This window comes from Gorilla gorilla, chromosome 4, assembly GCF_029281585.2.
Source record: "Gorilla gorilla gorilla isolate KB3781 chromosome 4, NHGRI_mGorGor1-v2.1_pri, whole genome shotgun sequence".
Classification (NCBI taxonomy): domain Eukaryota; kingdom Metazoa; phylum Chordata; class Mammalia; order Primates; family Hominidae; genus Gorilla; species Gorilla gorilla.
This window is the reverse complement of record NC_073228.2, coordinates 79,819,637-79,845,056: the sequence shown is the minus strand read 5'-3', so window position 1 is coordinate 79,845,056 and position 25,420 is coordinate 79,819,637. Positions and strand designations below refer to the sequence as shown.

The 25,420-nt window shown below is 51.7% G+C and overlaps 1 protein-coding gene across 4 annotated transcripts; it reads right to left on the bottom strand.

Annotated features, from left to right (window-relative positions):
- Nucleotides 1-1,356: 1,356 nt before the first annotated feature.
- On the bottom strand, nucleotides 1,357-19,533 carry LOC101154187 (galectin-9B). Of its 4 annotated transcripts, none has more exons than XM_031010741.3 (11): nucleotides 19,429-19,533; nucleotides 12,343-12,434; nucleotides 10,174-10,375; nucleotides 8,540-8,650; nucleotides 7,261-7,356; nucleotides 5,537-5,572; nucleotides 4,979-5,029; nucleotides 4,313-4,357; nucleotides 3,757-3,845; nucleotides 3,443-3,605; nucleotides 1,357-2,081 (listed from the first exon to the last, which is right to left on the bottom strand). In XM_031010741.3, the coding sequence occupies exons 1-11, from the start codon at nucleotides 19,465-19,467 to the stop codon at nucleotides 1,935-1,937; spliced, it is 1,071 nt and encodes a 356-aa protein (XP_030866601.3). In that variant the 5' UTR covers nucleotides 19,468-19,533; the 3' UTR covers nucleotides 1,357-1,934. The 4 variants fall into 4 exon arrangements, with proteins under 4 accessions (XP_030866601.3, XP_063562655.1, XP_063562656.1 ...); XM_063706585.1 differs by having other exon boundaries at nucleotides 1,415-2,081; nucleotides 4,313-4,354; nucleotides 19,429-19,467; XM_063706586.1 differs by lacking the exon at nucleotides 7,261-7,356 and having other exon boundaries at nucleotides 1,415-2,081; nucleotides 4,313-4,354; nucleotides 19,429-19,467.
- Between the last annotated feature and the right edge of the window lie 5,887 nt (nucleotides 19,534-25,420).

The following is a 25,420-nucleotide window of genomic DNA, read 5'->3' as shown; positions in this document are numbered from 1 at the left end:
CTGGGATCCTGTGAAAACAGAGACTCTGATCTCGCAGGTGGGGTGGGGTGCGGGATGCTGCGTTTCCAACAAGCTCCCAGTCGCTGCTGCTGCCGCCACTCTGAGGACTACACGGGGGCCTGAGGAACTGGATTCTTGCTGGGCCAAGCAGGATGTGTTGGTGTCACGTTGATGCGGAGCTGGGCTGTCTGGCAGTGGCTCGGAGGCTGGCAGAACCCCACACATGGACACTGAGCCACTTTTCTCATGCGAGTCCTAACCCTATTGCCAGGGAGACCCACAATGGAACACACACCCATACGGTGCTTCGGGTCGGCTTCTCCTGACACCCCTTCCCCAAGCCACCTCCTCCCACTGGGATGCCAGGTCTGAGGAGCCAGCTCTGGCCCTGCTGTGGCCCTCACATGCTCTGCCCCAGGCCGTCTGCCATCTCGGAGGCATGGGGCTGTTTCCTGGGGTCCCCCATTACCACCTTTCCTGTGTCCGAGACTCCTGCCCAAAAGACTAGAGCCCCAGCCTGCTTTCTCCAACACCCTTATGGGACGGTGTCTCTCTTCTCATAGCTCCCCTAGACACTGGCCCAGTGGGGGCTCTGTGTGGGGGCTTCAACCCCACATTTCCCTTCCACACTGCCCTGGTGAAGTCATCCCTGAGACCTGATAATTCTAGACCCTGTGGCCACCAGAGGAGCCCATGCATTGGCTTCCTTTTTGTTTTTTTTTTTTTTCTGACAGAGCCTTGCTCTGTCACCCAGGCTAGAGTGCAGTGGTGCAGTCTCGGCTCACTGCAACCTCTGCCTTCCGGGTTAAAGTGATTCTTGTGTCTCAGCCTCCCAAGTAACTGGGACTACAGATACCCACCGCCACCACCACCATGCCCAGCTCATTTTTCGTTTTTTTTGTTTGTTTGTTTGTTTTTGAGATAGAGTTTCACTCTTGTTGCCCAGGCTGGAGTGCAATGGCGCAATCGTGGCTCACTGCAACCTCCACCTCCCAGGTTCAAGCCATTCTCCTGCCTCAGCCTCCCAGGTAGACGGAATTACAGGTGTGCACCACCACGCCTGGCTAATTTTGTATTTTTAGTAGAGGTGGGGTTTCTTCATGTTGGACAGGCGAGTCACGAGCTCCCAACCTCAGGTGATCCACCTGCCTCAGCCTCCCAAAGTGCTGGGATTACAGGCGTGAGCCAGCATACCCAGCCATTAATCGTTTTTTAATTAGGAGGAATGAGGTCAGGACCCCCTGCCCAAAGGGAGTCCATGCTCTCCCATCCCACTCCTCTCAGCAGCCCCTCCGCCTGATTCCACAGATTCCAAAATGTCTCCAAATGAATTAAAGAAGCCACAGTCAACCCACATGAATGTGCCAACAAGCATTTTCATTTCTTTATTTTAAGGACACTGGGAAAGGAGCCAGTCCCCTGAAGAGAACACTCTGGTCAGTTGGTGGAGGCCAGTGGGAAGCCATCAGACCTGCTTTCCAGGAGGGGTGAAGCGTTGGTGCAGGGTGCAAGGTGAGAGTGAGGTTAAAGGTCAGAGAGGAGGGGCTGAGGAGGCCATCTCCCACCAGGAGCAGACAGCTGGTGGCTTGAGACTGGGGTGGAGCTGCGTGGGGGATGGGAGGGGACTGAGCATGGGGCTTCATCTTCACTGCCCACTCCTCCCCTCTCCCTGGCTGTGCCCGCCTTCTGGGATTGTAGGATTCCAGCAGCTGGCGCCCCAGGTGCTGCTGCGGCTGAGGAAGGCAATCCCAGTCAGCTGCCTTCTCGATTCCAGGGTGGCTGTAGCCAGAAGCAGGACCAGATAAGGACATGGCCTCTGCATTAAAGCCCAGATCCTAGGCACGGTTGGAAAGGCTGGGCCTGGGAAGTGGGGATGATGAGAGGACCCAGACTGCCCCACACCCCAGCCCCCGGCCCCAGGGCCAGGGAGCCGCCTATGTCTGCACGTGGGTCAGCTGGATGTCGCCACCCACTTCCAGTTTGTTGATGGTGGGCAGGTTCCTCAGGCGATGGTAGTATTCAAACATGTGCTGACCATCCACGGCCACCTTGAGGCAGTGAGCTTCACACAAGATCCACACCTGTGCAGAGATTATGCCGTTTTCACTACACATGGGAAGTCCTCCACCCTCACTGCAGCCTCCTCTCTCCCTCCCTCCCTCCCTCCTCAGTTGTTAATAAGCCCCTCACCTGCCCTCTATCCCCACTGAGCGACCGGCTCTTCACTAAACAGGCTGTGCGTGCTCCTTCCCCTGTACTGTTCCCTGGCCTAGAATACTGTTCCCACCACATCAGGGACAGGAGCACTGGCCTGTGCCATCTGTATCCCTCGGACCCAGCACACAGGAGTGCTCTGGGCCTGGGCTCCTGCAGCATCAGCCTCCTAACTTGTCTTTTCCACCTCAATGCCTTCTCCATGAGGCAGTCAAGGTACAAATGTTAAAACCTCCTGCCCTTTGCAATAGCTGACACTCCTATCACACATGCCATGTGTAAGGCACTGTCCTAAGCGTGCTACAGATACTGCCTCATTCCATTCTTACAGCTCTAGGAGATTCATATGATTATTAGCTCCATTTTGTAGATGAGGAAACTGAAGCACAGAGTAGCTAAGTCACTTGCCTGAGGTCACACAGCTGTCCACAAATCAAAGAATGTTGCTCCCTGGCTCCATGGCTGCAAAGCCCTACATCAGTCATTTTCAACTCTGATTGCAGAGTGTAATCACTTCAGGCATATTTTAAAAATACAAATGCCCAGGCTGACCACCTCATTGGCCCGGGCTGGGGTCCCAGCACCTATATTTTCTTTGTAAGCTCTCTGGGTGATTTGAATGTGTAGTCAGGGCGGAGCACGCCTGCTGCTGTTCCTGGAGAGGCCACACCCGCACCTCTGCATGTTGGCCCTAGCTGCCCCTCCCAGGCTCGCTCTATCTCATCGCTCTGTTTTGCTTTCTGCGTGGCACTGTTGTTATCTGCAACAGTCTGTTCATGCTTTAGTTTCCTTGTTCCTTCCCCCAGCTAAATTGTAAACTCTCTGGAGGAAGGACCCTATCTGTCTGCTTCATGACTGCACTCCCAGCATGTGGAGTGCTTCCTGCACAAATCGGGCGACAGTGAAATCGTTGAATGAGTCAGTGAAGAAATGAATAACACCTCCTTCTTGGGTCTGATTTGACACTTACTGACTGTGTGACCGCAAGCAAGTAACCTGCACTTGTGAGTTTCTTTCCTCATCTAAAAAAGCAGATCCCAACGCTTCCTTCATGCAGGACAGTAATAATTATTAATAATAATGACAATAATTTTTTGGCCACCTTTTCTTCTGGGCCCTCATCCCAGAGGCATCAGCTCCCATCCTGTTCAAGTTACCCCAGACCTCCTTTACCCCCTCCCCGTGTACCCATAGGAGCCTCTTCAAGCTCCAGGCTGCGGCGCCTTACCGAGAAGCTCTGGCCTCGGACGAAGGGCATTTTTCGGGGCAGACTTCGCTCCTCAGACCCCCAAGAGTTGTTGATCTGGGTGTTACGGACCACAGCATTCTCATCAAAACGGGGGTTCATGTGGAAGGCGATGTGGCTCCCAGAGCACAGGTTGATGTGGAACCTGGGGTGGGCAGCCTACTTGGACCTTTGTCCACTGAGTTCTGAGCCCCATTTCCTCCCCATCATCCCCAGCCTGCCAAAAGCCAGGGGAATGGCTGGAATGACCTTGAAGGGCTCTCTCTTCCCAGAGGTCACTGGAGCCTTTGGCTTACCTCTGAGCACTGGGCAGGACAGTGCCTGACAGGATGATGGACTTGGATGGGTACAGCCCTCCCGGAATGGTGGTGATGAAAGGCATCGGCTGTCAGAAGGAGGAGGACAGGTCAGCCAGTGGCAGCCAGGGCAGCCGCCACATGGAAGGGGAAGATTGTACCAGTTCCCATGAATTTAGGCTGTCAGCTGAGAAGAAGCCCACGATATCTTTACTTGGTTCCATAAGAGCCAAAGGAAAACTTTCCGGTGCTCCTCAAATTAATGGGCTTAGATTAGTGTCATGAAAGGAAATTTGGCCAAACACAGAAAGAAAGACTCGTGGGGTGAAAAGGGAGGGCCATGCAATGTGCTCATGTTGACACGACAGTTTTAAGGTTGAAAACTCCTCTCCACAGTCTTCTAATTCACTGGGACGCTTTGAAGCCCTTCAGCTTACCATTTTGAAAGCCCTTCGCTTTTAATTTTTCAAGGCCAGCGGATCCCCCCGCAGCGGCCCTTCATCCCTAGCCTGCCCACCACAAACAGAACCTCTGCCCTCCCTGAGAAACCACTTACATAGGCAGGGTGGGGGTACATCATAGGTGGGATGGCGGGAGTCTGCTGAAAAGAAACCAGGAAATTCAATGGGAGAGCGCGTGTGTGCGCGAGCACTCACCCACACGCACCCACGCATTCTAGAGGGGGCTCCCCTGTGAGGCTGACCTCATGAGCCTTTGGCCCTTGGACTCTCCCATAAACCTCTGTTTTCATGTTAGCCTTCCTGGAACTTCCTGCCATGTTCCCAGACCCCACCATGGTCACCTGCCCCTCAGCCCCTCCGCAGGCAGCCCCACTAATGCTAAGTTCCCGGCCTGATTTGCACCAGCACGAGAAGAGCTTAAGCCTGTGATCTGTAGTGACATCCCGGGGACCAAGGAGGCAGGGCCAGGAACCTTACATCCGGGTGCTGGGGCCACTGCACTCCCCACTTGGTGACAGAAGGACCAGTTTCCCTTCCAGTCTCTAGGGAACCTGCCTCTTCCACCACTGGACAAATCCAGAATCTCTGCTGTCCCAAGGATAGTTTTAACCACATGTCACCTGAGCCAAGGACTCAGCCCCAGATGTCCCCACCCTCCTTGCTAAACCGCTTTCTTCCCAACTCTAGGGCTCTAGGGAGTTTAGTTCTTGGGGAAGGAGGGCACTGTGCAGCTGTGAACTGATCAGAACTTGAAGACTTACAGAGAACATCTGTCCAGAGGCACTCTGCACCGTGTGGATGACTGTCTGGGTCTGGAAGAAAGAAACCAGGTCTCACCCAGGCTCTCCTGAGTAAAGACCACCCCAGTTCCCACCAGAGGGTGCCACACGGCAGGCACCCTCCAGGGGCATAACCAGCCCAGTGGCCCCACAGACCCCATACAGGGTGGGTCCAGGGGATGAGGTTCTAACCTCAAAGGTTAGAACCCTGGAGAAGACAGATGGGGACGCTGGTGGCTCTGGCCCATCTTTCCTCTCGGGGAAACGTCTCTCAGCCTAGCCTCCCTTTGCAGGTGAGAGAAGTGAATGTGGGGCATGGTCTTCCGTGGCTGCCCATGGAGTGGCAACTCAGGTTGTTCCATCACGGCCAGCCAACCACATTCACCCACCAACCTCGCCAGGCCGGGTAGATGGTCAAGGGCCTGGCCTCTGCCCTCCCCACTCCCGATGGGGGAGGCCCAATGCCTGGCCCTGCATCCTCCATTAGCCCAGAAGAAGAGCCAAAATCAAGAGGATCCAAAAAGAAAGCAAGAGACTTACAATGGGAGCTGGGTTGGCAGGCCGCACGCTGGGAGGCTGGAGGGGTGAGGAGAGTCAGAACGGTGGTTATTGCGGGCACCACAGAATGGGGAGAGACGATGGCAGAACTCCAGGGAGGCTCTTGTGCTCAGAAATGCCTCCCCAGACACACCCACCTCCCTCTTGCTCCTAAGCAAGCCTTCCTGAGCCCGTGGCACCCAGATTTTTACCCTCAGGTGCACAGGGCTTTGGGGTTGAGGGGTAGGGTATCCCCACTGGTTCCTCTCGAGAGAGAGGAGGCTGGGTTTGATAGAGACCTCATTGCTTTCTGTAGCTCCCACAGCCAAGAGCATTACTTCCGGTGCCATATTTCACGCGTAAGCTGAGAAGTGGTATTTGTTGAAGGCCTATTGTGGGCCGAGTCCTGGGCTTCAGTGCTTTCCAAAGAGGGAAGCAGCCTCAGCTCCTGTGTCCCTGGTGAGGCAATGAGGCTCAGAAAGATTAAGCAACTTGCCCAAGCTTGCCCAGGTGGAAGGGATCAAATCCAAAATGGCAGCCAGTTCTGTCTGACTGTATCCACACACTTTCTGTCATCCCTAGCGCCAGGGCCAGGGCCAGGGCCAAAGTTTGGCTGCCCTGCAAATGTTCCCTAGGGCTCCACCAGTCCTGAAGTCAGCGTGGCAGGAGGCAGGTGCACTGTCTGTACCATCATGGGCCATAAAAAGGCTACATAGACAAAGCGCCCCTCCTCCCAGTCCCCACTGCTTGAGTGGCCAAAGGAAGGGCTGCTCACCTCCTTGTCGTGGATCCTGTCCCACCCAGTAGACTGTTCTTGCCCTGGCTGGTATCCCATTCTCCCTGGCTGCGAAAACCACATTCCACATTCATTCATTCTTCGAGTCCCTAGTGAGTGCCAGGCACTGTGCAAATGAACGACCCACAGTCCCAGCCCTCTGGGGCCTCATGGGCATAGGGAGATGGGGGTGGAGTGACAGGGACAGACACGCAAACAGTTACAATGGAGTGCTGTGAACTGGCATGGCACAGATATGTACAGACTCCGTGGGGGCATGGGGAGAGCATCCAACAATATTCTGGGCAGGGAGGACTCCCAGAGGAGCGACACTTTGGCAGAGCATGGAAGGGCAATTAGGCGTGTGCTCGGGGCAGGCTGGCAGAGGGTGCTTCCGGGACCAGGGACAGCATATGCAAAAGCATGGTGGCCCGCGAGGGCCTTGAGTGAGCCGTGGAGGTTGCATGAGCTTCGTGGGTTGGGGGTGAGGCAAGGAGGTGGACTGGGGCCAGACTGGGGAGGAATTCGTATGCCCTGCTGGGGAATTTGGGCTTTGTTTGAAGGGCTGGGGACTTTTAAGATTTTTAAGCAGGGAGAGAGTGTGATCAGATTTGCTTATAAGAAGGTCACTGTGGCAGCGGTTGGGTGTGGGGGGTGGGGAACTGGACCCCTGTAGTCATGGTGAGGAATCCCAGAGGCCTGGGCCACATCGGTGGCTTTGGGAGGGAGATATGTTGGTGCCTTGGAGAGACATAAAGAAGGGGGAGTGAAGAATCCAGGGCAACACCCAGGTCCCCAGCTCTGGGTGCCCAGCAGACAAAGACAGGGAACTCTTGAGTGGGCAAGATGTGGCCTATAGGCCCTGGTGGCCTGCTGGCTGGGGCCAGCCTCTCAAACCCTCGGTCCTTCCTGCTGTCTGCTCAGCCACCCAGGGCCTCTGTGTTGAACTCACTTTTTGTCTGCGCCCCCTGGGCCTGGGTGGGAAACAGACAGGCTGGGGGAACGGCACCGTGGAGAAGGCAGGCTGAACGGGGACTGCGCAGGGATTCTGTTAAAACAAAAGGCACCGGCCGGTGAGGAGAAGCATTAATAGAGCCAAGGAGAAGCCGAAAGGCAGATGCAGGGGCAGGAGGCAGAGAACAGGCAGACAGGGGGATGCAGCAAGGGGGTTAGGGCCACACGGAGGCGGGAGCGGAAAGGGCCAGGCTTCGGTGAGCAGCGCAGGGGGACAGTCTCCCTCCAGCTCTTCCCTCCCCTTCCACCCGCAGGGGAGAGAGTCAGGGAAGGAGGGAATGAGAGATGAGGACCAAAGGGTGAGGAGCCCAGATTTGCTGCGGGCCTACTGTGCACTTCGCTCATCTCAGGGAGCTCCCTCGAATGCCAGAAGGGTAACAGCAGCTCCCATCCAGCTGCCGGTGCCCTGCGGGAATGTGGGCCCAGCATACCCTAATCTTCCCATTTTTCACGTGGTATTGGTATCTCCTGACCTTCTTTAGTTTTATTTATTTTATTTTATTATTCAAACAAAAAGATTTTAGAGATGGGGTCTTGCTATGTTGCTCAGGCAGAACTCTAATTCCTGGGCTCAAGCGATTCTCCTGCCTCAGCCTCTTGAGTAACCAGGATTGCAGACCTCCACCACCATACCTGGGTCTCCTGACCTTTTAGATGTTGGCAACGCATTCAAAGTTTTTAAAACACAGAGGTCAAACAGACCCTGGTGTGGGCCCAGGGGTGCCACTGTGTGACCTCTGATATCTGTCTCCTCACTGAATCACACAACCACCCATGGGGGGCAGGCAATGACCATGCTCATTCTACAGATGACGAAACTGAGGCTGAGAGAGGCAAAGTTGCTTGTCTAAGATCCCACAGATGATGAATGGCAGAGCTGGGAATTTGAACTGGATTCAGTTTGGTTCTTGAGCCTGGGCTCTTTCTAGAACAATATGCCCTCCTTACCAGGATGGAAACTGAGGGATGAAGAGAAAGGGGCAGCTGAGGAGTCTGGGAGACCAAGGCAGGTGTTCCGGACAGAGACAGTGATACGGAAGGAGGGGCAGAGTGACAGAGGAGAAGGGGCGGGCAGGTACTGGGACAGGGAAGCAGAGGTTGTCCCCAGAGTGACCTGGGTAGGAGATTGGCTTGGGTCCACCCAGCTGGGCCTAAGCACAGCTACACGGGGCCCTGCATCCCAGCCCCTGGGACCGGTGCCAGGTGGACAGTCTGACCTGGAAGCTGATGTAGGACAGCTGCACAGAGCCATTGACGGAGATGGTGTCCACACGGTGGAAGGGCACGCGGTGGAAGTACTGCACAAAGAGGCTCCCGTTCACCATCACCTGCCAGAAGAGAGCATGTATTTCGGGGGAGGCGCCCCAGGTCGGGATGGGGACCACCCCTGAGCTCCTGGTCCCTCCTTCTAGAAAATGAAGACCTGAGTCTGGTCTTCAGTGTGGGGCCAGTTACAGGGACGTGTGTGTGGCCCGAAGTGCATCAACCGGAGTATCTACTGGGCTCCAGTGGGGCTTTCCATTCTTCTGGTTGTTTCCTGCTCCTTTCTTCTCACTCCTCGATTTCCAGCCTGGTTAGGAGGCCATATTGTTCCAGAAAGAGCCCATGCTCAGGAACCAAACTGAATTTCCTGGGGTTTCATTTATTTATTATTTATTTTTCCTTCAACTTTTTTTTTTTTTTTTTTTTTTTTTGAGATAGAGTGTCACTCTGTCAGCCGGGCTGAAGTGCAGTGGTTCAAGCGATTCTCCTGCCTCAGCCTCCCGAGTAGCTGGGATTACAGGCATCCACCACCACACCAAGCTAATGTTTGTATTTTTAGTAGAGACGGGATTTCACCATGTTGGCCAGGCAGGTCTTGAACTCCTGACCTCAAGCGATCTGTCCTCCTCACCCTCCCAAAGTGCTTGGATTATAAGGGTGAGCCGCCGTGCCCAGCCCCTTCAACTTTTATTTTCAGTTCCAGGGTATGAGTATAGGATCTGCAGGTTTGTTAACTAGGTAAATGTGTGCCACGGTGTTTTGCTGCACAGATCAACCCTTCACCTTGGTATCAAGCCCAGCATCCATTAGCTAATCTTCCTGATGCTCTCCGTCCCTGACCAGGTCCCAGTGTGTGTTGTTTCCCCCCTTGTGTCCATGTGTTCTCATCGTTCAGCTCTTACTTATAAGTGAGAACATGCAGTGTTTGGTTTTCTGCTCCTGCAACGGCTTCCAGCTCCATCCATGTTCCTGTAAAGGACATGATCTCATTCCTTTTTAGGACTGCAGGGGTATTATTTAAACATGCATAAAATGCTCACAGGGAGCAGAGGAGAGGTGACATCGGGTTGCATACTGAATGGATGGGAACATCCTTATCTCAGATAAGCATATTCAGACTGACTTACCCACCGGCTTCTCAAGCCCAGAGACCTACTGTGCTTGCAAAGGTAATTTGCAATGTGCTTACAGAACTATAACCGTAATAGACTCTGGATAAAGGCTGGAACAATGTCGCTGAAAAATAAATGTTACCAGGGACCTGGAGAGGAGGTATGGTGATAGCAGAGGAATGGAATGAGCTTGGAATTCAAAGACACACAACACCTAACAGCAACGTGATGACTCCTCTAGTTCTTATTTTCAGAGTAAAAGAAGCAGGAGGCGCACCTGTAGATTCAGGTGAAGGTGCGTAAGGAGACTACACAGCCATGGGTAACACCCTTACAAGGAAATGGTCATGTTATCTGTATGGTGGTGTCACTCTGGCTGAATGTCAATTAAAGTGGTTACTTAAAAGGCCATTCACATTCACCTGATAGGGCTGGGAGTCCTGTGGGCGAGAGGTGGGGAGGGGATTCCTGCTCACCTTGAAATCTGAGCTCTGCACCAGGAAGCAGAGGTCAAAGGGCATCCCCTTCTGGAAGGGCATGTGCATCTTCCTCTCCTCGGGCCCCCATCTTCCTTTCTGCCTCGTGTTGCACACCACATACCCTCCGTCTTCAAACCGAGGGTTGAAGTGGAAGGCAATGTCGTTTCCACTGAAGCCCGTCTGAAAGTCCACAGCAAACCTAGGCCCAAAAAAAGCAAATAGTCTTCTGTGGCATGGATTATTGCCAGTGACAGGCACAGGAGGGCCTCGGTGCCTCTGCCCTGTGTTTGTCTGGGATCTTGCATACAACCTGCATGGCAGAGACTGCTTGGTTGGCATCCTTTTTGTTTCTCTAATTTGGATCCAATGTGTTTTTGTGTAATTATTGCATTTTGCCTTTACAGCACGATTTTCTAAACATAAGTAGCAAATGGCTAAGGGAAAGTGCTGGCGTTAGCAAACAAGAAGCATAGGTCCTGGAAAGTGATTACCAGTTGGTAACAAAGACGGAAGTTGTTAAGCACACCTAGAAGAGAGAGCCTTCTGTGCCAGTGGACACTTGTTGGAGGCCAGCACATGCCTGATTAAGTGCGAAAGAAGAGAACAAATGTAAAGAGCATGTGAAATCGGGGCCGGGCGCAGTTCCTCACGCCTGTAATCACAGCACTTTGGGACGCCAAGGTGGGTGGATCACTTGAGCCCAGGAGTTGAAGACCAGCCTGAGCAACAGAGCGAGATCTCATCTCTACTTAAAAAAAAAAAAAGATATATATATATTTAATTAGCTAGACATCATGATGCATGTCTATAGTCCTAGCTGCTCTGGGGGATGAGATGGGAGGATCCCTTGAGCCCAGGAAGTCGAGGCTGCAGTGAGCTATGATCGTACCACTGCACTCCAGCCTGGGTGAAAGAAAAAAGTCCCTGTCTCTAAAGAAAAAAAATAAATTAATTAAATGAATAAATGGAGAAGATTGCATTTGAAATATCACTGCATGTATTTTTTTTCCTTTGGAGTCCTTCAGCTTCATTCCTGTGGCCCTTTGGAAATTCTTGCCCCAAGGAAGGGAGAGACAGAAAGCTCCTGAGAGGAGAGGGCCCTCTGAGGTAGGATCTGTCTCTGTGCAACAGGATGGGAGTGGGAAGCCCTCCTGGTGCTGGGAGGTGGGGGAAACGGAGGGAGAGGGAAAGAGGAAGGGGTGGAAGATCAGAGGCATGGTTCTGATTCCCCTGGTTGGAGGATTCAGGGGGATCAGGGCCTCCCTGCCCTTGGCATCTCCTGGGGGCACTGCAGGCTCTCAGAGAAGTCCGACAGCAGGATGGCAATGGCGGAGGAGGTCATCAAGAATCTAGGTGGCCGAGCTGAGGTTGAGCTGGGATCTACGAGGCCCAGAAGGTCTTAAGAGAGGTCCACTGGGACTGAGGCAGAGAGGCTTCCGAGAGAGAGCCATGAGTCCAGAGGCTCTTCTGTGGGCCCCGCAGACTTCAGCAGGCAGCCACCCGTGGTCCCTCACTAAACCAGGAGAGAGCTGCACACCTCTGTGCCACCCAGTCAGGATGCCTCGGCAGGGGTCAGCCAGGCCTGCGTGAGGGTCGGGGGCCCTCCCAGCCACTGACAAGCCACGTGAGCTCCTCTCTGTTCCCAGACAGCCCACCTTGGGAGGGAGGAAGGGGTGGGAAACAGCTCTGATACAATGTTAGTATTTTGAATTGACTTAGTAGTTTCCAGAAAAGGCCTTGAAACCGAAAGAGACCAAATTACTTCGGATGTCAATTTTCAATATTTTCATGTCAGCAGAAGGAGAGCTTCAGAGTGGATGAGAGCAGTTAGGGAAATGGAGGAAGTTTGATTTTTGCAACTCTCAGTCACAGTGTGCAAGGTTCAGCCCAGAACATAATCACCCAACTCTGACCATCCCACGCCTTCCTTAGACCTTCAGCTCCCAGGGCCCCATTCATCCTGGAGTCCAGGTTAATGGCATCCCTGGGTGCAGGTTGTGCCTGTGGAGTGCTGTCCTGTGGCATGGATTAGGGATGCATTGGGTCTCCCCTGAGCCAGGCACGTGAGCTTGGATGTTGTTGTTTGAACTAACCGAGGCTCACAGGCACAGTGGCTTTACTAAGGGATGAGGTTGGAGTGAAACGTTTCCATCCATATACACATACCTGGTTCCACTGGAGCTGAGAACGGCCCCATTGACAGTGATCTGAAATCCGTCCTGGAGACCTCCTTGGATAGTCCCAGAAAAGGGGACGGCCTGCAGGGAGAAGACATGGGGCCTCAGTCAGGTGGCCAGCCTCCTGTTTGCTCCCCTCCAGGGCTAGTCAGTGGCTGGCCTGGGTGTGACCGCACCATGCGAGGGGCTAGGGTGCAGCTGTGACCAGGACAGAAGGAGTCTCAGCCCCACGGGTCTTAGGGTCCTGTGTGGAGGCAGACACAAATCCAATTAGTTACTCAGACAGTCTAAGCTTGTGATAAGGAGAATCCTGGCCCTGAGAGGACGCGACAGGGAGCTGAGCTTGTGTGAGAGTCTGAGAGGCAGCGGAGGCCACACCAGGAACGCTCCAGGCGGAAGGCCTTCCTTCCAGGCAGGGAAGTAGCAGGCAGACGCCCTGGGCTGGTAAGGAACTAGGTAGCAATGGGGGCTGCTGGACCCCATGCCAAGCTCCCAGCAAAGTGCCCAGCGCCCTGGCTGGGGACTCAGGAGGCCCAAGGGAACAAAGGGACCCATCAAGGGTCTGCAGGTTCCACCGAGAGGGTCACCAGAGAGGGTCAAGAAGAAGGCATGCACCTCTCCCCACCACCACCATATAACAATGGCCACCGTGACCTTTGCCCTCCTGACCACCTTCAGCAGAGCCTCTTCCCAGATGCCCTCTGCAGCCCCGAGCCCTAGCGTAGCTTCCCCACCCATCCCAGGCCCATGGGCAACCACTTTGTCAAATTCTCTCTTCCGCGCCTCTTTAAAGGGGCTACGGGCCATGGTGAGGACGCGTCGTTTTGGAGTCAGGCCGACTCCAGGTCTCAATCCTAACTCTGCTGCTCCTGACCTGAGTGGCCTTGGGAAGCCTATTTCACCTCTCTGCCTCAGTTTCCTCATCTGTAAAATAGGAAGGTGTTTCTCCTACTGCATATGATTGATGATTTTGTGTGAAAAAGCCTGTGGTAGAAGAGACTGGCACATAGGAGATGCTTCACTACTGTCACCCACCCCCCACCTTGGTCTCTCTGAGCAAAATTCACAAACTGGTACTTCCAGTTTTCAAAGTTTATTCCGAAATGCCTCATATCCGGTGTGGTTCTATAACCTGCATTAAAGCACAGTTCCATCGCATGGCCGATTTTCACATTCTTCAAGTTTTTAATGTCTTCTCTAATATCTCCTTTAGGTCAATTTCCTACACAAATTAAATGCCTAAAGAAGCCAGGCAGGTGATGTGTATGAGTCAGATGGCCAGGTAGGGAGTGGTGGGGACTGTGGCAAAGTACACGTCACACCCCTAATCTAAAAAGTCAACATCTACTCAGCACTAACCAATGATTACCGTCTGGGCTTAGTATTGGCAGAACTTCCAAAATTTTAAGATGAGACAGAAACCTGAATTTTTTTTTTTTTTTTTTTTTTTTGTAAAACTTTCTAATTTCTTGGGGAAAATTTTTTGTCAAAAAGGATTATGTAAAAGTTCCTGACTGGGCCCAGTGGCTTACATCTATAATCCCAGCATTTTGGGAGGCTGAGGTAAAACAATCACTTGAGCCCAGGAGTTTTAGGCCAGCCTGGGCAACATAGTGGGACCCCCATCTCTACAAAAAATAAAAAAATTGTCCAGATGCGGTGGTGCACACCTTTAACCCCAGTTACTTGGGAGGGTGAGGTGGGAGGATCACTTGAGCCTGGGAGGTCAAGGCTGTAGTGAGCCACAATTGCACCACTGCACTCCAGCATGGGCAACAAAGCAAGACCCTGTCTCAAATGAAACTCCCCAAATTCCCATATTGTAGAGATACACAATGAAATATTTACAATGGAATGAAATCTCTGGATTTGCTTCCACATATCTGAAGGTGGGAAGAGAAGCAAGCGAGGGAGGGTATAGGATGAAGCAAGATAGGCCTGAGTTGCTCATTGTTGGAGCAGAGTGATGGGTGTGTGTTGTTGATGGTACAATTCTCTCTGCATGTTTGAATTTCCTATAATAACAAGTTAAAATAAACACTGTGCAGGCCAAACAGAAAACACCCACTAGCCAAATTCAGCCTACTAGTCACTGCTTTCTGGTCTGTATTGTTGAGTTATGTGACCACACAGCACCCTGGGAAACCCATCCTAGCTCAGTGTACACACCTGGCACCGTGAAAGCCCCAGGCAATCTGAGATCTGATCCAGATAGTCTCTGCTCCCCATGGATTTGAGGGGGGTGTCTTTTCTTGCCCCTCAGGTCAGGTCTGAACTCTGCCATTAAATACTTTGGTGACCTCAAGCAAATCACAGCTTCTCTGTGTCTCTGACTTCTCTTTCTTGTCCCTGTCTACACCAGCGGTGTGGGGGAAGGAGAGTCAGCCTGATCCAGTTATGGGCCAGCATGGGCTAGGATTGGGAAGCCTGTTGTCCCTGAAACACGTCTGTGGAAGATTTTTCCCCTTGCCTGTTTGTGGCAGCCTGTGATTCCCTCCAGAGCCTTTCATACTATCATGAGAGACAACGCTGAAAATACACACCCTCCTGGGAAGCATGCGGCCCCCACTCAAGCGTATTCACACCACAACATCTAGAATTGAAGGCAGAGAGTGATGGACATGGGCTCGCGAGTACACACAAGGCTTAACTAAGGAAGCCAGGAGGGAGAAAGACCAAGTACAGGTCATGGGGTCAGGACAGGGCAGGCTAATCTCCAAGGCAACAAGTTCCCCAAAAAAGTTCTGTGAGGTTTCAAAATGTCTTAAATGGCACCCCCAATTTCTGAAAAACAAGATTATTTTATTTTATTTTATTTTATATTTTATTTTATTTTATTATTTTGAGATGGGTTCTCACTCTGTTGCCCAGGCTGGAGTGTAGTGAGGAGTGTGATCATGGATCACGGCAGCCTCCACCTCCTGTGCTCAAGTAATCCTCCCACCTCAGCCTCCCGAGCAGCTGAGACCAAATAAGTGCAGGCCACCAAGCCATGACCCACTAATTTTCAAATTTTTTTGAACAGACCAGGTATCGATATGTTGCCAGGGCTGGTCTTGAACACCTGGGCTCAAGTGATCCTTCTGTCTTGGCCTCCCAAAGGGCCGGGATTTCAGGCATGAACCACTATGCCTGTCCTGAAAAATGAGATTTTAAATTGAATATCATCCAACAAACAAGGTTATTCATTGCAGCATTATAACACAAAGGATTATAAAGCAAAGCATTGGAAGGAGCCTAAAAGTCTTCCAACAGGGAAAAGGTGAAATAAATTAGGGTATTTCCATATAATAGAATAAGTTCTGTGTAGCTTTCAAAAGAAAAGAAAAAGAAGACGGAAAAGAAAAAAGAAGAAGAGGAAAACTCTGAGCACCGATATGGAATAATGCCATTTGCATAAAAAGTGGGTAGGGAAAGGCTATGGACTTGCATTTATTTATTTATAGATAAAATATCTCTGGAAGGATTTACAAGAAACTTATAATACTGGTTATCAGTGGGCGACCCCCCAGAAACATCCACATTCGAATCCCCGGAAACTGTGAATATGTTGTAGAAGGGACTTTGCAGATGTGATTAAATGAATAATTTTGGCATGAGGAGATTGTCCTGGATTATACAGGTGGTCCCAATGTAATCACAAAGGTCCTATAAAAGGGAGCAGGAGGATCAAAGTCAGAGGTAAGAGATGTGACAACAGAAGCAAGAAGCTGGTTTTGGGGGTTTTGTTTGTTTGTTTGTTGTGTTTTTTTTTTTTTTTTGAGACAGGATCTCATTCTGTCACCCAGGCTGGAGTGCAGTGGCATGATCTCAGCTCACTGCAGCCTCCACTTCCCCAGGCTCACGCGATCCTCCCACCTCAGCCTCCCAGGTAGCTGGGACTACAGGCATGCACCACCATGCCTGGCTAATTTTTGTCTATTCTTCGTAGAGACACAGCCTCAGTTTGTTGCCCAGGCTGGTCTCCAACTCCTGGGCTAAAGAGATCCTCCTGCCTCAGCTTCCCAAAGTGCTGGGATTACAGGCATGAGCCACTGCACCCAGCAAAGCTGCTGGTTTTAAAGATGGCAGAAGGGGTCATAAGCCAAGGCAGGCAGGCAGCCTCTAGAAGCTGGAAAAGCAAAAGAAACAGATTCTCCCCTGGAGCCTCCGGAAGGAAACAACCTTGCTCACACGATGATTTTAACATCTGACCTCCAGAATCATTAAGAAAGCAAATTTGTTGTTTTAAGATTGGCCAGCCAAGGCTGCTGTGGAATTTAGATCCGTGTGTCCAGGAAACCCAGGAAAACAACTGGACCTACTTTTGCTCCGTAGGGTGCAGGAGGATGGATTTTTGTGTTGGATTTGTGGTCCCATGGGCCTGGGCTCGCCTCCCAGCTCTGTACACTAGCAATTCTGACACTGGCCAAGTCACTTGACCTGCCTGTGCCCCACTTCCCTCCTCTGAATGGCAGGGCAGTAACACCACCCGACAGTGTTCTGGAGAGGACTGGGTGCAATGCTGTGTGCTGAGCCCCTGGCTGGCAGCATTCTGGAGAGGACCGGGTGGAATGCCATGTGCTGAGCCCCTGGCTGGCAGCGTTCTGAGAGGACTGGGTGCGATGCCATGTGCTGAGCCTCTGGCCCATGTCGGCCTTGACAGTGCGGCTCTTTGCATGGAACAAATCAATCCCTCTGCTGAGTCAGAACTTGCTCTCTGTTCCTGGTTGTGCCCAGAGACTGGGGACTTTCCCTCTTCTTCCTACCTGGAAGTCAAAGCAGAGCTGAGCCCTGCGGACCAGAATGTGGGCAGCCTCATTCTGGACTCAGCATCACCAGAGGACACCAAGGCCTGGCCCCAGTAGTAGGGAGCTCAGCCTGGCTGGCCGAGACTGCCTGCCAGCTGGAGCCAGTATGTGGCTCTTAGCCAAAGTGCCGTGTTGCCTCAGAGGCTCCACGGTCCTGCTGGCCACCTTTCATGACACTTTGATTTTAGCCTTCTGACCTCCAACACTGTAAGCACAAATGTGTTGTTTCAAGTTGGCCAGCTAAGGCTGCTGTGGCATTTGGATCCAAGTGTGTCCATGAGGGCTCTGGGGGTGACCAGGAACATTTATCCTCACAGCAACCCCGGCCACTTTTACAGATGAGGAAACTGAGGCACAGAAAAGTTCAGTCACTTGCCCAAAGCTACACAGCTGGTCAGCAACAGAGCTGGGATCTGAACCCCAGCACCCACGCTTCTAACCACCACACAGGCTTCCTCTCATGAGGAAGCTGAGAACGTCCTTATTCCTGGCTCTCGCAGTGCTTCCTGGGCCACACAGCAGGTGGTTCCAGCTTCCCCCCAGCCCTCCAAAGAGGCTGGGCTAGATGAGGCCAGACAAGAAGTGGGAGTGAGGTTTCCAAGCCAGGCCCTCATGGCACTCAGCCCTCCTCAGCAGGACAGTGAACCGCGTGACCTTCCCCCACTGTCGGCATGTGGAGAAAGCGTGGCTCCGACTGCCAGATGGGTCACCGAGTGAGGCTCAAGTGTCCCAACCCAGGGGAGCCCCCGTAGGGTAGAGGGGAGCTCTGGACACCTGCGGGGGCTGCACTGATCGTCTTTCTTGTCTGGGCTCCAAGGCCCCGCTTTAACTCTCTCAAGCTCTCTGATGTGCATAGGAGGATTTTCCTTCTGAATCCAAAGATTAGAAAGTAAAAACCAGTTACCAGAATAATAATATGTCAGAACCTGGAAGAAGCTCTGGGATCCCCTCTCTGACAGAAAACCAGAAACGGGGTGACATGCTCAAGGTGGCACACGCTGACCCTAAGGCTCGCCCAACACCGGCAGCCCGTTCCAGCTTCCCCCACTCCCTCTATGCAGGTTCTACCTTGGGGGCTTCCATAGGGTGGCTGAGGGGTCACTGGTGACAGCCAGGAGGAAACAGGCCTCCTTTCTCCATTCTTCATCTCTGGAGTCTAGAAAGCAGAGCTGAGCTCTGCAGACCAGAACATAGGCAGCCTCATTCTGGACTCAGTATCACCAGAGGGCACCCAAGCCCGACCCTGGCCTCTGCTGAGGTGGGCCCTGGCAGCTTCCCTGCCCTCAGCACCCTGCCTCTGCCCACCCTCCCCATTCTGCCTCCCCACTCAGGAAGGGCCCATCAGCCCACCCACTCCAGCCCCTCAGGAAGCTCTTTGCCAAGGCAGGGTGAGATCTTATGACAGGACCCAGCCCAGGACACAGTCACCCCTGAAGGCTCCTGGGCTCCTGGGGCTGCCACTCCCATCTGGGGGCATTTGGCAACTGGCCTTTGCCTCCCTGAACCTTGGATTTTCCGTGAATGAAGGGGGCTCATAAACCTCACAGAGTTTCAGCAAGGCACCTGCAGCCCTCTGGCCCCACACTGCAGGGACAGTCCCTGCCCCCATCACCTCTGAGACTGTCCGTCTACAGATGCCCTGACATGCCTATGCCTGGTTAACTCCGCCTCACCCTTCAGAGCACAGACACCTCCTCGGGAGGCCTTCCCTGCTGCACCCAGACTCCCAATAACATGAAACACTCCCAAAGCACCTACAGTGTGTCAGGCACTGTTCAAACACACTAGATACACTACCTCCTTAATCCATATCCCAACCCTGGGAGTGGGGGGCTCAAGTATTATTCCCACTTCACAGATATGGAAACTGAGGCCCAGAGACCACCAGCCAGTAAATAGCTGGACCCAGGGAGGCCAGCTCCACAGTACGCACCCTTAACTACCATTCCGGATAGCATCCTTACTGTCCCAGAAGCATGCTTGCTTCCTCTTTACACAACCATCCCACTCTACACCTCTTGCCCTCAGCGCACAGGACAGGACAGGACAGCTCAGCCAACACTGTCAAACCCATGACTCATGGGAGGAGCATCTCTCCAGGCATGAGTGAGCTCAGCATGGCACAGCTGTGCCAGGATGACCCCCGCTGACATTTCTGCCCTGCTTGTGTTCTCTTTGGGATGCCCCCATCCCTATCTCCTGCCACCCAGGAGTTGCTTCCTCAGAGCCCCAGAACTGTGTCCCCCTGGCTGAGGAAGCCCTGTGCCCACGGCCCCGGAACTCACTGGGCTCAGATAGGGAGCCTGGCAACCGCTGAAGGCCATCTCTCCACCGCCTCTGTGGCCACCACTGCCTTTGACACCTGCCAGGCAGTCCTTTGCAGAAGGAATGACTTAACAAAGTAATAGAAGCCAAAGCAACTTGGCTGTTATTCAATGGGGAGGAGCCGGCAGCAAGAGGAAGTGGGTCCAGAGAGAGAAAGGTAGGGTGCTGGGTGAACTGAGGTGACACTCATAGAGGGAAGTAGGCACTCCCAGCCCCAGTGACCTTTCCCTCCTCCCTCTCCTGTGCTCAACCCAAGCCTGAAGCATATTTGGTTCATAGAGGTCTACAATGCTTGACCACACTGACATGACAGTGAGTTGCCAGATGACACTGCCCAGAAGTATGTGGCTGTGTGTCCTAAGCATGCTTGGCCACTGGTTCCAGAAAATAATGGGGCTGGGTATTGCCTGTGCACAGGGTGCTTGTGGGGAAGGGCGGCTTCAACCCATTTTACATATAGAGAAGCTGAGACTCAGAGTCTGAGGGACATGCCCGAGGTCACACAGCTAATTCGTGGCAGCCTGAGCTATATGAAGATTCTCAGAATCTTCAAGAAGTATTTCTCCTCTTTAAATTTCTATTCTTCATGTTAAAACATAATTATGTAGAAGGGAATATTTTGCATGAAAAACACTATAATGAAGATTTTTATTCTAGAGTATGGGGTGTCCAGGAGCTTCTGATCCTCCCCCTCAGTGAATCTCTCTTTCTTCTCTTCTCCATCCTTATTTTCTGAGCTTTAGGATGGGGAGAGAAGTCTTGGACATAATAGAACATTTCAAGTGACATGGGAGTGGGAAGGAACATATGGCACGAACTGCCTTTAATTGGCTTCAGCACCTAGTTAGGGGAAATAATTGGCTGAAACAGAGAATAACAGGATAGGCTGCAGAGGGGAGAGGGAGCCATGAAATAAACTTACCTGAAGTTGACCAGGTCCCAACGATGTGCTGGCGAGAAGGCCCAGAACTCAAGCTGGGGATGGGCGGGTAAGGACCATACAGGCTCGAGGGGATGGCAGGTGCCCCAGGGCCATACGTGAGTCTGCACCTCTCTTCCTTCCTGTGCTCTGCCTAAATGCACTAGAATTTGCAGACAAATTCCTTTGAGATGTTCCCATAGACTGAGGCCGTGTGTGTCGTCTGCACTCGCCATCCCATTATGTTCTGGATCAAGTAGAATCTGACCAAGTTAAGGAGTAGACAGTACAGCGGGAGCAGAAAGGAGAGAAAGGAAGGGAAATTCTTTGCAATCCTCTCGAACACCAGGAATATTTTCATCACGTCACGTCATTTGTAGGCAATCACCAATTGATTGGGATATGGAACAACTGGAACTATCATTCATAGCAGACTTGAGTGTAAAATAATCCAACTTAGAAAAATGGGCAGGGCGTGGTGGCTCATGCCTGTAATCTCAGCCCTTTGGGAGGCTGAAGCGGGAGGAACACTTGAGTCCAGGAGGTTGAGACCAGCCTGGCCAAGATAGGAAGACCCTGTCTCTACATATAATTTAAAAGGCAAATTAGCCAGGTGTGGTGGTGCACACCTGTGGTCCCAGCTATGTGGGAGGCTGAGGTGGGAGGCTCACTTGAGCCCAGGAGGCCGAGGCTGCAGTGAACCCTCATCACGCCACTGCACTCCAGCCTAGGTAACAGAGCAAGACTCTGTCTCAAAAAATAAAAAAAAAAAAAAGAAAGAAAGAAAAACTGCTTGGTGAGTTGTAATATAGTCAAATATCTACTTCTATGTTGCTGGCTTTTCTACTTCTAAAAAATTACCCAAGAGAAAGGAAAACATATTTGTCTGTTTTTAAAAGCTTTACTCGTCGTAGCCCCAGGCTGGTAACAATGCAAATGGTCACCAACAGAAGAAGGGAGAAATGAATTGTGGTTTCCACACTGCAGAGTGGCCCTCAGCAATAAAAAGGAGCTAGGCCACAGGAAACGTCAATGAGCCTTGCAACGGAGCGGAAGAAGCCAGATCCAAACAGACACATGCTGTGAGATTTCCATTCGAGTCAAGTTGAACAACAGGCCAGAGTGGCGTTACCCTGGGGAGTCACTGACTGGGAGGGGCACGAAGGAGTCTTCGAGAGGCTGGAAATGTTCTGGATCTGGTTCTGGGTGGTGGTCCCACAGGTGTTTACATCCATTAACAACAGGCTGAGGCTGGGTGCAGCAGCTGACACCTCTAATTCAGCACTTTGGGAGACTGAGGCAGGAGGATTGCTTGAGTCCAGGAGTTTGAGACCAGCCTGGGCAGCATAGCAAGACCTTCTGTGTACTAAAAATCAAAAAAATTATTGAGGCATGGTGGTGCATGCCTGTAGTCCCAGCTACAGGGAGGCTGAGGCAGGAGGATTGCTTGAGCCTGGGAGACTGAGGCCACAGTGAGCTATGATCACACCACTGCACTGCAGGTTGAGTGACAGAGCAAGACCCTGTCTCAAAACAAAACAAAACAAAACGAAACTCAAACAGAAAACCAGGATCTGTACATTTTACTCTACCTAGACGATATCTCCGTAAAATACTGCTAAAAGAAAATATCTCCCAGAGCCCAAGGAGACACAGGCACAGCTAAGAGTTCCAGCAGTTTAGCACCTTAGCATCACCTTGAGCCTTGGAGGTGAGTCACAGTTAAGCAGCTTCACTAGTGAGTCCAGCCCATAAAGGAGGGCCCTCTGCTCCACACCCTGTCTGGAGGTGCCCCAGTAAGGTCATACCCAAAGGCTGACAAGTTTTTAGACTAAGCAACACAGTAGGGAGGCACTTCGAGGCACAGTGCCAGGCCACTGAGAGTTCTGACTTTGGCACCCTTCAGTCACCACAATCCATTCCCAGTGGTTAGCTCTGGTCTTCAGGAGACTAGAAGCAGCCCTCGGGAATGTTCCTGCTCAGAGCTCTAGTGTTCAAAGTCACAGACCCTTCTTGGAGGCTCTCTGTTCTCTGCCCTATAGACTGAGGGACTCTGCCACCTCACACTCATTAGGATGCCTATGATTAAAAAAAAAATCCAGAAAATAACAACTGTTGGCTAGAATGTGAGTAAACTGGAACCCTGTGAAAACAGCGTGGCTGTTCCTCAAAAACCTCATCATAGAATTACTACATGATCCAGCAATTCCACTTCTGGGTATATCCCCCAAATAACCAAAAGCAGGAACTCAAAGAGACATGTGAACACCTATGCTTGTAGCAGCATCATTCACAAAAGCCAAGAGGTGAAAGCAACACGTGTCCATCAATGGATGAGTGGTCAACAAAATGTGGGCCAGACATACAATTCAGCCCTAAAAAGGAAGGAAATTCTGGCACATGCCACAACATGGATGGTCCTTGAGAACATTAAGTGAAATAAAACAGCCATAAAAGAACAAGCACTGTAGGCCGGGTGCGGTGGCTCACACCTGTAATCCCAGCACTTTGGGAGGCCAAGGTGGGAAAATCACCTGAGGTCAGGAGTTCAAGACCAGCCTGGCCAACATGGTGAAATCCCGTCTCTATTAAAAATACAAAAAGTAGCCAGGCGTGGTGATGAGTGCCTGTAGTCCCAGCTACTCGGGAGGCTGAAGCAGGAGAATCACTTGAACCTGGGAGGCAGAGGTTGCAGTGAGCTGAGGGTGCACCACTGCACTCCAGCCTGGGCAACAAAATGAGACTCTGTCTCAAAAAAAAAAAAAAAAAAAAAGAAAAAGAAAAAGAAAAAACACTGTATGATTTCACTTGTCTGAGATACCTAGAGTGGCCAGGATCAACAAAAGAAAGTAGAATGGTGGTTAGGGGCTGGTAGGAGGGGGAATGAAGACTTATCATTTAATAGGCATAGAGTTCTGGTTTTACAAGATGAAAAGAGTTTTGCGGATGGATGGTAGTGATAATTGTATAACAGCATGAATGTTCTTAATACCACAGGTCTACCACTTAATATTGGCTCTTGGCTAAGATCTTAGCTGAGGCCATTGACTAGAACACCTGCAAGTGGCTTTTCCACATGGCTTGGGCTTCCCCAGAATATGGTGGCTGGAGTCCACGGGTGAGCATTCCCAGCGAGAGCCAGGTGGAACTTACATCCCTTTTATAACCTAGCCTCAGAAGCCATCCAGTGCCATTTCCACCACATTCTATTTGTTGAGGCAATCACATGAGCACCACCCAGGCTCAAGGGGAGGGGAAAGAGACCTCACCTCTAGACAGGAGGCAGCAAGAGGTTGAAAGAGCACCTGGGACCAGGAATATTTGGAAAATTCAATGCCTGCCGCAGACAATAAGTAAGTGCTGGACTCCTCTGGGCACTGGGGTACAGAGAGAATTGGACATAGTCCCAGCCTTAAGCATCTCATATTCCAAAGGGTAAGATGAATATACAGCTGGGCTACATGGCTTCAAGGAGGAAGTGCACAGAGATTTTTTTTTTTTTTTTTTTTTTTTGAGACAGAGTCTGTCTCTGTCACCCAGGCTGGAGTGCAATGGCGCCATCTCAGCTTACTGCAAGATCCCCCTCCAGGGTTCAAGGATTCTCCTGCCTCAGCCTCCTGAGTAGCTGGGATTACAGGCACCCACCACCACACCCAGCTAATTTTTTATATTTTTAGTACAGACAAGCTTTCACCATATTGGCCAGGTTGATCTCGAACTTCTGACCTCAGGTGATCCACCCACCTCGGCCTCCCAAAATGCTGGGATTACAGGTGTGAGCCACCGTGCCCGGCCAAGATTTTTTGTTAAAGTTAGTATAGCTGGTTATGTGCTGGACATCATTCTAGGTGTCTTACAATTAACTTTATGTCAGTTTTATGAAGCAGGTACAAATAATAATCCCCATTCTACCTGGAAAGAAACAAAGGCACAGAGAGGTGAAGCAACTTGCCCACAGTCACACAGCGGCAAAGTGCCAGAGCCGGGACTCAGCCCGGGCAGTCCCGCAATGGAGTCTGTGCTGCTCATCACGGCACCACCCCACCTCTCTTCTCAGATGCCCCCTCATGGGATGGACCTACTTTCACGGACCTCAACGTCTTTGCAGGGAACATGGGCCTGAGTGACTGCACTCTGTCCCTAGGGAGTGAGGAGGGTTCTGCCAAGTGGTTTCATTTTGATCACTGTTTTCTGTGCCTGGGGGGTGGGAAGCCCAGAATGGCACAGCTCAGCTCGTAGTCCTATCAACTCGCTCTCATCCAGGGCTGATTCCAGAGGGGTGGCAGGGAATGAGGGGTGGGGGTTGCTCTGCTGAACAGGAAGGAACACTGAGTCCATTCTCTTTTGTATCTGGGGATCCCCAGAGAAGAATGCAACATGGTATGGAAGAGTGGAACGCCAGCTTCTAGGGGAGCCCCATTGTTCAACAAGGGCACACACTTTGGGAGTCAGCCAGGCCTGGCCCCAATTCCAAGCTCCTTCACTTCCAGGCGGGATGATCCTGTGCAGGCTACTTCACTGCAGTAACCCCCAGTTTTCCCTTCTGTACATGGGGGTGATATTTTCTCACATGACTTCCCTGATGTGAAATGAGAGAACACATGGAAAGCACCTAGCATGATCCTGCCACGTAGTAGGCAGTCAGTGACCATCTCTCCCTTTGGCCAGGCTTCCTGGCATGTGCCCAGACCTAGACCCTGTCCCCCAAGGAATCTGACCAACACACTGCAGTGTGGGCTTTCACCTCCCTTGTTTCTACACACTCTACCACTAGTGATGTCACCTAAGATTATTTTATTATTTTGGCAGCCATATCCCTCAGTGGTTCTCATCAACTAAAATCCTTTCCACAGGTAGCAGCTGCTTCTCAGTGTCCTCCCAGCGGCCATCATAAATGACCTGGCTGCAGTGATAGTTGTGCTGTTACAGAAATATGGAAAACCCCAGGCCACTTCCTCCACACCTCAGGACCTGTTTCCTTCCACACTAAAGGCTTGCTCAATACCCCAACGAAGGAGAGATGGGTAAGATTC

Bases quoted from the DNA above. Each gene is read 5' to 3' on its own strand.
- LOC101154187 (XM_031010741.3), bottom strand. From the start codon at position 19,467: ATGGCCTTCAGCGGTTGCCAGGCTCCCTATCTGAGCCCA. The intron at 5,030-5,536 runs GTAAGTCTCTTG...TCTTTCTTCCAG, and splicing joins CTGCCAACCCAGCTCCCATT to ACCCAGACAGTCATCCACAC. The intron at 3,606-3,756 runs GTAAGCCAAAGG...TGCCCACCCCAG, and splicing joins GTCCTGCCCAGTGCTCAGAG to GTTCCACATCAACCTGTGCT.